The sequence below is a fragment of the Sorex araneus genome, chromosome 6, assembly GCF_027595985.1.
Source record: "Sorex araneus isolate mSorAra2 chromosome 6, mSorAra2.pri, whole genome shotgun sequence".
Lineage (NCBI taxonomy): Eukaryota > Metazoa > Chordata > Mammalia > Eulipotyphla > Soricidae > Sorex > Sorex araneus.
The window spans coordinates 166,354,576-166,365,116 of NC_073307.1; the positions used below are offsets into that span (position 1 = coordinate 166,354,576).

General features: G+C 64.2%; 1 protein-coding gene across 1 annotated transcript; it reads right to left on the reverse strand.

Annotated features, from left to right (window-relative positions):
- Nucleotides 1-6,509: 6,509 nt before the first annotated feature.
- Nucleotides 6,510-9,528, reverse strand: FGF19 (fibroblast growth factor 19). Its single transcript, XM_004618580.2, has 3 exons — nucleotides 9,291-9,528; nucleotides 8,903-9,006; nucleotides 6,510-6,824 (listed from the first exon to the last, which is right to left on the reverse strand). The coding sequence occupies exons 1-3, from the start codon at nucleotides 9,526-9,528 to the stop codon at nucleotides 6,510-6,512; spliced, it is 657 nt and encodes a 218-aa protein (XP_004618637.1).
- Between the last annotated feature and the right edge of the window lie 1,013 nt (nucleotides 9,529-10,541).

Genomic DNA, 10,541 nt, shown 5'->3' on the forward strand with positions numbered 1-10,541 from the left:
ATTTCACATGGGGTGAAATTAATCACGTTGTTGGGGGCTGGAGCCATAGCACAGCGGGGAGGGCGTTGGCCTTGCACACAGCCAACCTGAGTTCGATTCCCAGCATCCCATTTGGTCCCCCGAGCACCGCCAGGAGTAATTCCTGAGTGCATGAGCGAGGAGTAACCCCTGAGCATCGCTAGGTGTGACCCAAAAAGAAAAAAAAAATTAACCACGTTGGTTGTCCTACTTCTGACTTACTCCACTTGGCACAATCCCCTCAATTGGCTTCCATTTTGCTGTGAATGGAAATTTTAACTGTTTAATAGCTACATAGTAATCCTGTGTGTGTGCGCGCGTGTGTGTGTGTGTGTGTGTGTAAACAGCATCTTTATCCAATTATCCGCCAGTGGGCAATTCCGTTTTCTCCATCTCTTTACTAGTGTAATAATATGCCAGTGGTCGTGGGAGTAAATATGACTTCATCTTTTGGGGGTAGAAACTGTTCTTTCATGTTGCCAGCAGGGGCACCATCCGCGGGTGCTGTAGGGGCCCCCCTGGTGATGTTGGGCATGAGGGCAAGACAGAGCTTTATCCCCAGAGCCGCACCCTGCAGGGCTGGGGACCACCCAGTGCCAGGGATCAAAACCTTGTCGCCCCTCGCATGGTTGGCACCTGGCGTGTGCTCTACCTACCGCACCGCAAGAACCACCTCTCGGACCCATGCTTTGCTTTCCCGCGGGGCGGAGGCTGTACCCAGCGTTGCTCAAGGGTTATTCCTGGCTCTGTGCTTGGGAGTGATGCCTGGCAGTGCTCGGGAGAACTCGTGTGCTGCGGACTGACACTGGGGCCGGCTGCATCCAGGCTGCCCTTCCCCATGTTTCCTCAAAGCAGCAGCAACAAATGTTGATTTTTTTTTTCTTTTTGGGTCACACCTGGAAATGCACAGGGGTTGCTCATGGCTTTACACTCAGGAATTACTCCTGGCGGTGCTCAGGGGACCATATGGGATGCTGGGAATTGAACCTGGGTCGGCCGCGTGCAAGGCAAACGCCCTCCCCGCTGTGCTATCGCTCCAGCCCCAAAACAGCAGCAACAAATGGATGCAACCAAATTTCTCGAAGGAAAGAGCTGGAAATGTTACCCCGGAGCCCAAGACTAGGGCTGTTCTGCGCTGGGAGGTTCGGTTGGTCAGAGTTGAGCTCCGGGTGTGGGGCGGGAGCGGGTGGAAGGACGGCGGCACCTTCCCAGGCGTGAGATTTCAGAACATCACAGGCTCAAAACTCGGCCTGAAGCTCACAGCGCCCCCGGGAACTGCTGAAAGGGAAGCAGGTGACAAGAAACAGCCCGGTACCTGGAAAACCGCTCCGAGGAGGCCGGAGTTAGCTCAGGGCCAGGGCGCTGGTCTTGCATTGAGCCCTACCCCCCCCCCAAGCGGGTCGCCCCAGCACTGCCAGGAGTGAACCCTGAGTACCGAGCCAGGAATCCCTAGGCGCCATCACACGTAGCCCAGAATCTAAGTAGAGAAATAAAGAGGGAAGTGCTGTTCGTGTTGGGTCAAGGTTTGCCCAACAAACTGGAGTGTTTACAAGAGCCCCAAGTACAGTCCTTGCACTTTGTGGGTCCCTGAACCCCCAAACACTGAGCCTGGAGTGCCCCTGAGCACTGCCAGGTGTGAACCCCAAAACAAAAAGGGCAGCAGATTTCTTTTTTTTTTTTTTTGGTTTTTGGGTCACACCCAGCGATGCACAGGGGTTACTCCTGGCTCATGCACTCAGGAATTACTCCTGGCGGGGCTCGGGGGACCATATGGGATGCTGGGAATCGAACCCGGGTCGGCTGCGTGCAAGGCAAACGCCCTACCCGCTGTGCTATTGCTCCAGCCCCAGATTTCTTTTCTTTCTTTGCTTTTGCTTTTTTGGATCACACACGCCAATGCTCGGGGCTTCCTCCTGGCCCTGCACTCAGGAATTACTCCAGGTGGTGGTCAGGGGACCCAAGGGGATGCCGGAGATCGAACCTGGGTCAGTCCCATGCAAGGCAAACGCCTTCCCGGCTGTCCTATCACTCCAGCCCCCATGAATGTTTTTTGTTTTGTTTTTTGGGTCACACCCGATGAGCTCAGGAGCTATTCCTGGCTCTGCACTCAGGAATTATTCCTGGTATTGCTCGGGTGAACCATAGGGGATGTCAGGAATCGAACTCTGGTTTCCTCAGCTTCAACTTTGATTTCTCTGAATGAGGACTTAATATTTATGTCGTGGCTTCAAAATGCCGTTATAAAGCATTTACTTTACAATGAAGTTAAAAGGGTTTACTGTGATAAAGTATTTATACAAAGTTATAAAGGAGGTCAAACCCCAAAATCCATCTTACTAGGGAATGAAACACACAGGGCCGGGGAGACAGCTCAGAGGTTAATGCCCACAAGACCCTGAGCAACCCTGGGTGCAGCCCCCCAAAATAAAACAGAAAAATAAAAAAATTAAATTAGGGGTTGGAGAGATCAGAAGCCGGGGAAAGCACTTGTGTTGCATGTGGCCAAGCCAGCTTTGATCCCTGCTCAGGTAAGCCCTCATCACAGAGCCAGGAGTGATCCCTGAGCACAGAGCCAGGAGTGATCCCTGAGCACAGAGCCAGGAGTCAGCCCTGAGCACAGAGCCAGGAGTCAGCCCTGAGCACAGAGCTGGGAGTCCACCCTGAGCACAGAGCCGGGAGTAGGCCCTGAGCACAGAGCAGGGAGTCATCCCTGAGCACTGAGCAGGGAGTCAGCCCTGAGCACTGAGCTGGGAGTCAGCCCTGAGCTCAGAACCAGGAGTCAGCCTGAGCATTGAGCCAGGAGTGAGCCCTGAGCACAGAGCTGGGAGTCAGCCCTGAGCACAGAGAGGGGAGCAGGCCCTGAGCACTGCCGGATGTGACCCCTGCCCCCCCAAATATGCAACAGTGCAGGGGTGGTTCAAGGATTAGCACAGGGATTGTTGCAGGAGGCCGGGCTCCATCCGGAGCACGCAGGGTCCCCTGACCACCCGCAGGAGCCCCCCGGAGCACTGAGCCTGGACTTAGCCCTGAGCCCAGCCATGTGTGCGCCCCCCCAATCAAACAAAGGATGCAGGGTGCCGGGGGCAGCCCCCCCACGCCCCGGGGACAGCCACACACAGCTGTTCCTGCTTGACCTCGGCTGTGACCTGTGCGAGAGGTGACCAGCCACGGCTTCCTGCCCGGTGTCACCCACACAGCAGCACCCCAGAGCTCCAGGCGAAGCCCGTGCCGACCCCGGCCCAGGACCCACAGGGAGGCCCCTCCTGGGTCCCGGGAGACGCATGTCCTGAGGTCCCTGCGCCCTCCTCCCCGGGGCCCCCTTCAGCCTGGCCCTCTCTCCAGCCCTCCACTGATGGCGAGCAGGGCGCCCCACACTCCGCGGACCCCGGACACCCAGGCTCCCCGAAGCCAAGAGCGAGCAGGACGCCCCACACCGGAACCAGCCTCTCAGGATCTGAATTCCAGGCTCTCCGTGCCCGGCTTTAGGGAATCAGGGGGACACTGCTCCCAGCCTCAGTCTGCCCGTCTGAGAAGTGGGAGGAGCTGGGGTGAGTGGTGGACTGGGGCGAGGCCAGGTAGCCCCCATACAGGAAATAAGGCAGATGCCACGGGTGGAGGAATCCCTGACCAAGGGTGGGGGTACCAAGCAGAGCTTGCGCGCTGCCGCCACCAGGGGGCGCCCTTGCTCTTTGGCCGGGCACTGGTCGCTCATCTGGCTCAGCCATCAACCCTACTGCTAGAACCTGCTGCACCTGCAGGTGCAGACTCAGGCCGTCGCAGTGGTGACAGCCTGTGTAAGGGCTGGGCGGGCTCTGAGGGGCCCGTGAGTGCCCGCCCAGTACCGGCCTCCCTTAGCGCCCATCTCTACCCAGCCCCCATCAGAGTCCATGCGGGGCCCCCCGTGGGAAAAGCTTCCTGAGGAGATCTCACCAGGGCTCTGCTGGCCCTGCCAGGCCCACCCCCTGGGTCTCGGCCAGCTGCCCCCCCAACCCAAAACCCCTTCCCTGGGGCTGGAGAAAGAGCAAAGGGGAGGAAGTTTGCCTTGCACACACCGACTCGAGTTCAGTGCTCACATTTGGACCCTGGAACCCGGAGCATGGCTGAGTGTGGCAAAAAAAAATCACAGAAACAAAGAAACAGGGGGGAGGTGAGGAGAAAAAAATGGGGAGAAGGTGGAGGCCCAGAAGGAGGAAGAGGAGGAAGGGAGAGGAGAGGGTCCCGGAGCTCAGGAGGAGGAGGAGGGGGGCCCCCTGCTGGGCAGGACTGGCCCAGAGCCCCTGAGGCGCCTGTGTGAAGCCCTGGGTCCTGCGGAGATGCTCAAGGGGACAGGCACCGGGGTGTGCTGAGGGCGGGAGAGCAGGGGGCAGAGGGAAGGGCCTGCACACAGGGCCCAGGGGCAGCGGGGACAGGGCAGGGGACAGGGCAGCAGCGGTGAGGGTCAGCCGGAGGTGCTGGTGAGAATAAGGATGGAGGGAGGGAGGCTGGAGGGGATGGAGTGAGCGATACTGAGGCTAGAGGTGGAATCGGAGGGGGTGACCGTGAGGCTGCAGGGACGGTCAGGTGGGGAGTGAGAAGTCGGGAGGTGATGAGGTGGGAGGGGACACTGAGGTCGGGGCAGCCGTGCTGGAGCAGGTCCCGGTCGCCCTGAGCAGGGGCAGTGCGGGGGGCCCTCCCGGCACCTTTGCCAGTTTGCTCCCGGGAGCGGACAGTCCTGGTCAGCGCCATGAAGGGCCCCCGGTCTACAAGGACACCCCAGGACTAAGATCTGACCCCGCCCCTCACAGCCACCAGGGCCGGGCTGCAGAGGGGAGGGGGCTGGGGAGGAGGGGACAGGTCTGCAGCCAGAGGGGGCCCTTCTCACCTGTTTCCCCACATGCTCACACACACACGTGCACACACACGCTCACACGTGCACACACACACGCTCACACGTGCACACACACATGCTCACACACGCACACACACACATGCTCATGCACCCCACGCTCTCACACCCATCCACCAGGGTGCTCACTGCATGCCGGAGTCCAGGGCTGGGGGCTGAAGTGTCCCACCTGCCTCAAGGGGCCGCTTTCTAGGTAAGACGGGTGCAAGCTGAGGGTGCCCACCACCCTGACCCCTCCCCTCTCCCCAGGGATGCGCATTGCCGAGTCCAGGCTGAGCCCACGGGGGTCTCCAGGGATACTGGCTGCTGGGGCCAGTCTGTGTGGGGGCCCCGCCGAGCCCGGCCTCCGCCCACCCGAGGGCACTGGCTGGCGGAGGGCACAGCACCCAGGTGCCCTCCCTGCCACAGAAGGTGCCCAGGGCGGGGGATGCCACCTTTGGTACAAAATCCGCTTTAATGTAAAAAACAAAAGTCATGTCCGGACATAAATACAAGTTGGGGGTATAAATAAAGTAAGAAAATAAAAGAGATGTACAAATCGAAGAAAATAAATTACGCATAAATACCAGGCTGGACGCTAAGTGCCGGGCAGGGCCGTGTCCCTGCGCGCCCAGCCAGTGGCCAGGTCCCACGTTCCAGACTGGAGTCACCCAGGCAGTGCCCCCAGCCCCTAGGAAAGGGGGACACCACGCCCCACTCAACATCAGGCAGAAGATCTGGGGGGATTCGTCTCCAGGGGGGCTGGGGGGACTCGCATGCACCCCAGATCTGGCTCTCGAGGAATAGGAGCCTCCTGGGCGACAGGGAGCGCGCTTGCCTTGCATGTGGCTGACCCGGGTTCGATTCCCGGCACTGCACTGGGTCCCCTGAGCCCACCGGGAGTGATCCTGAGTACCGCCAGGTAAGGCCCCAAAGCAGAACAAACAAAAAAGGTGTGGGGCAGGCGGCGGGTGTGACAGTGGGTGAGTCACTTCAGGATGGCCCCTGGCTCCAGGGCGAGCTTCCCCGCCAACGGTCTGATGGGGGCTGTGCTGAGCTGAGCCCACAGTCCTTGCAGCTGAGGGGTCCTTGCAGCTGAGAGGTCCCTGCAGCTGAGAGGTCCTTAGAGCAGGGAGGTCCTTGCAGCTGAGAGGTCCCTGCAGCTGAGGGGTCCCTGTAACTGGGAGGTCCTTGCAGCTGAGGGGTCCTTGCAGCTGAGAGGTCCTTGCAGCTGGGAGGTTCCTGCAGCTGGGAGGTCCTTACAGCTGAGAGGTCCTTGCAGCTGAGGGGTCCCTGCAACTGGGAGGTCCTTGCAGCTGAGAGGTCCCTGCAGCTGAGAGGCGACCTCAATCCTGCAGCAGGACGGAAGAACCACCACCACCGAGGTTCCAAGACTCCTTTTCCTCTGGCGCCCCCTGCTGGGGAGAAGGGAGCACAGCCCACCTGGCCGGAGGGGGCGAATCCTCCTCCCCCTCAGGGGCGGGCCCTGGCACAGGCGGGCGAGGCGAGGCAGAGGGACCACACACAGCTCACACGCGTCCGCGGGCTAGCGGCGGGCACCGCCACTGTGAGACTCTGTACACGCACAAGCTCTATACACACTTCCTGGGCCCGCGTGGCCGGCCGGTCACTGCTGGAAGCTGGGGCTTCTCACCGGCCCCAGGCGCGAGGCCAGCCCGAAGGGGTCCATGCTGTCGAGCTCCAGGGGCGAGGCCAACAAATCCGGCTCCGGGGGCGCCTGGGCGTCGCGGGGCTGTGCGGCGCTGCCGGGCAGCAGCGGCAGGAAGTGGGACAGGGGCAGGAAGCCGCGGCCCTTGTAGAGCTGGCGCTGCCGGGCGCTGCTCAGGGACACGGGCAGCCGGTACTTGCGGGAGCGGTACACGTTGTAGCCGTCGGGGCGGACCTCCTCCTCGAAGGCGCAGTCCTCCGCCAGGTACTGGGTCTGCAGGGAGAGGGGTCCGCAGCGCGGCCACTTCAGCGAGAGGGTCCAGAGGGGGGCCCCGGCTTTGGCCGCCGTGGACCCCACACACTCACCAGGGGTTCCCTACGCCAGCACAGAACTGTGCCCCGGGCACTGCCAGGCCCCCTCCTCCCGCCCCTCCCCCCCCACACACAGTGTGGGGCTGGAGAGAGGCAGCAGGGGGGCGCGTGCCTGGCCCCCATGCCCACCCAGAGTCAGGAGTGAGCCCAGAGCACTGCCACGTGTGCCCCAGCACCCCCCCCAACCAAAACAGTCATGAAAAGTATATACAAAGCACACGTTTGCATGATGGACATACACAGGAATAACGCACGCCTCAGTCTACATGGGACAATCATCAGAGATACTGAGCACACTTCCGGCCAACTACAGAATTGCAAGTGCAGAGGGGCTGGAGCGAGAGCACAGCGGGGAGGGCGTTTGCCTTGCACGCGGCCGACCCAGGTTCGAATCCCAGCATCCCATATGGTCCCCTGAGCACCGCCAGGGGTAATTCCCGAGTGCATAAGCCAGGAATGACCCCTGTGCATTGCCGGGTGTGATCCAAAAAGCAAAAAAAAAAAAAAAAAGCAAGTGCAGAGCTGGCCCCGGGGCTGGCAATCTGCACCCGCATCCGGCGGTGGCTCAGGAGTGCCCCCTGGTGGTCTCAGGGGGTCATGCAGCGCCCGCGGGGAGTCTGGGGCTCGGCCAGAGGGAACTCGAGCAGGCTGAGCTGGCGGTGCAGCTGGCAGCGACCAGGTTAAAGCTTCTGCTAGTCTGGTGCCATGATCAAAGTAGCTCCCGAATGGATAAGGGCCGGGCAGCCCACTGGGGGCGGGGGGAGGGGTGTCGCAGAAAGCCCACCCTCCCCCAGAGTCCCAGAGGCCAGTGCAAGAGTGGCCGGGACTGGCGGCCAGGCAGGGAGCCAGGGGGCCAGAGCGCTGCCAGGTGGCCCCTGCCTGCAGGTCACTGAACTCCGGTGGGTGTGGCTGAGCTGATAAGAGCCCGATAAGGCGCTGCAGCCACCAGACCCCACGCCTGGGCGGAGCCCCTGCCGCCACGGACGGGAGGCCACGGGAGCGGGTGCAGTTTCCTGGGAGAAGAAATGAGCATCTCTGCAGTTCTCTCCGGGGATTGAGAGAACAGAAGGACCCGCCCCCGCCCCTCCATATTCCGCAGAGATCTCCGCGGGGGAGGGGGGGCTGGCCATCCTGCCAATAGCCCCTCACACCCCCCCTTAATATTGAGCAAGCTGGAGCCACAGGGGGGGCTTTGGTCGAGGAGGGGCAGCGGCCACCTCCTTCTTTTGCTTCTTTTTTGTCCTTTGGAAGGGGGGACGGGCCATAAAACCGCCCTGGGATAAAAGGGCCCTGCAGCCTTAAGAACAGCTCGGGCGGCCACCCCATTAGCATCTTTCCTGGGGGGCGGGGGGCCACGACCCCGGGGACCTCACACAGCTTTTCAGGGGGCTCAGAGGGGCGCGGGCTCCCTCCTTTGAACTCGCAGCCTTTGTTCCTGGCCACCCAGCCGAGCCCCACACTTCCTGCCCTAAGGCCACCTGCACCCCCCCTCCGACCCCCCAACACGTGCAGTACAGGTGAGCCGCGGGACACACACACACACACGGGAGCACGCGTAAAGGCACCTGGGGTCCAGGGTGAAACGGACGGCTGTCCAGCCCCAAACGCCGCTGCGGAGGGCCGGGCGCGCACGGATGAGGGACTTTCTAAACCCGGCCGCCACCCCCTTGCCTTTTCTTTTCTCTCCCCTCTGCGGCGGCGGGGAGGGTCCCGGCGGGGCGGACCACACAGGCGCGCGGAGGCTGAAAGGCCCAAGGCGGCTTTTCCTGTTTAATATCAAAGGGCCCAGCGAGGCGTTTCCTGCGTCCCACTGGGCCGGCTCTCGGTTCAATGGGCAAAGCAAAAGCGGCGCTCGGCGCCCCCGCTCCCCGCCACCCCCAGCGCGCACTCAGGCAGGACCATAAACTTTTATAGAAAAGAGAAAGATGGTCGGACAGGCGTCCGCTCCCGCGCGCCCCAGCCGGCGCGGGAGGCACCTACCAGCGCCAGCATCCTGCCCTCGGCGCCCATGCAGAGGTAGCGGGCCGCGTGCAGGCCGCGGATGGCCACGGTGCGCAGCGCCACGGCCCGGATCTCCAGCAGACCTGCGAGCGGGCACGGGAGACAGTCTCAGGCGCCCCCGCCCCACGGCTCCCGGGTGGCCCCTCGATGGCCAAGCCCCGAGACGCCCAGTTTCGGGAGGAGGTGGGGGAGGGAAGGGTCCGCGGGAACCGCGCGTGGGTCGCCGAGCAGGGGTGGCTCCCGCCCTCGAGGTGGGGGCGGCGGGGTGGGAGCCGCGGGAACGCGGAGGTGCGGGAAGCCGGGGGTGCCCGGGGGTGGGTGGGAGAGGCGGGGGAGGAGGGGGAAGGGGCGCCCGGCGGGCACTCACTGTGCGCGCTCTGGCCCCGCGCGCAGTCCACCGCGCCCTCGGCTCGGATGCGCAGGAAGCAGCTGGCGAGGCCGTGCGGGCCGGCCGTGTACAGGTGCCGCAGGCGGACCGGCTCGCCCCAGCCGTAGTGCACGTGCGGGCCGGCGTCCGAGGACAGGGGACGCCCGGCGGCCGCCAGCCAGAGGCCGGCCAGCAGCAGGGCGCGCGCCACGGCGCCCGGGCTCGAAGCGCGCCGCATGGCACTTCCAGGGGACGCGGGCGCTGTCCGGGCGGCGGGCTCCGGCGGGCTGCGACGGGCCTGCTGGGCGCTGGGCGCGCGCGGCTCTCCCGCTCCGACGGCGCCTGCTGCCCGCCCGCCGCCTTATAAAGCGTCTCCCCGCGGGGCGGTGGGTGCCCGCCGCAGCGGGGCTATTCTTATCGGGATTGCATCAGCCCTCCGCCCCCCGCACACACCCACTTACACCCCGCCTCCGCCCCAGCCCCCTCCTCGGGCCCCGCCCGGGTGACCCCGCCCTGGCCGCCCAGACCTGCGGGGGAGGAGGCCCCTGGGCCGGGAGGGTTCGCGGCCGGAGGCCCGGGCATTCCTGCAGGGGCACCTTGGCTCCTGCGAGCGACGGGCAGCCGGTCGCGGCCGGCCCGTCCCGGGCTCCCCAGATCGCCTGGCAGGGGCGGAGGGCGGGGAGCCCGGGATCGGAGCGGGGGGCTCCCGCGCTTTGCGCCCCTCTCCCCCTAAACGTGCCCCTCCCCGACCGCCGCACCCCTCTCCTCTGCGGACGACGCAGCCGTCCATTCGGCTCCGACTCACTCGCCCTCCCTGACGACGAGATCGGCTCCCCACACCCGCCTTTCATTCGGGTAAACCGTGCCCCGACGGGGGGCGGCGAGCGCGCGCCCCCCGCACCCTCGCAGGAACAATGCGGGCGTGCGCGGCGGCCGCTAGATGGCGCGCCAGTCCCGGCGGCGGCCTCGGGGTGCGGCCCGCGCTCCCGGCTCCCCGCGCCCCCCGCTTCCAGGGATCCCCGCGTCCCCGGGCTTCCAGGACTCCCCGCGCCCCCCGGCTTCCGGGGCTCCCCGCGCCCCCCGTTTCCAGAGCTCCCCGCGCCCCCCGTTTCCAGGGCTCCCCGCCTCCCGCTTCCAGGGCTCCCTGCGCCCCCCGTTTCCAGGGCTCCCCGCGCCCCCCACTTCCAGGGCTCCCCGCGCCCCCCGGCTTCCAGGGCTCCCCGCGCTCCCCGAGAATCCTGCGGTCCCAGC

What these genes read in the sequence shown, in the direction of transcription:
- FGF19 (XM_004618580.2), bottom strand. Translation starts at nt 9,528, where the DNA reads ATGCGGCGCGCTTCGAGCCCGGGCGCCGTGGCGCGCGCCCTGCTGCTG. An exon ending in GCGGGGCCAGAGCGCGCACA is followed by an intron (nt 9,007 to 9,290) that starts GTGAGTGCCCGC and finishes GCCCGCTCGCAG; the next exon opens with GTCTGCTGGAGATCCGGGCC. An exon ending in AGGGCAGGATGCTGGCGCTG is followed by an intron (nt 6,825 to 8,902) that starts GTAGGTGCCTCC and finishes CTCTCCCTGCAG; the next exon opens with ACCCAGTACCTGGCGGAGGA.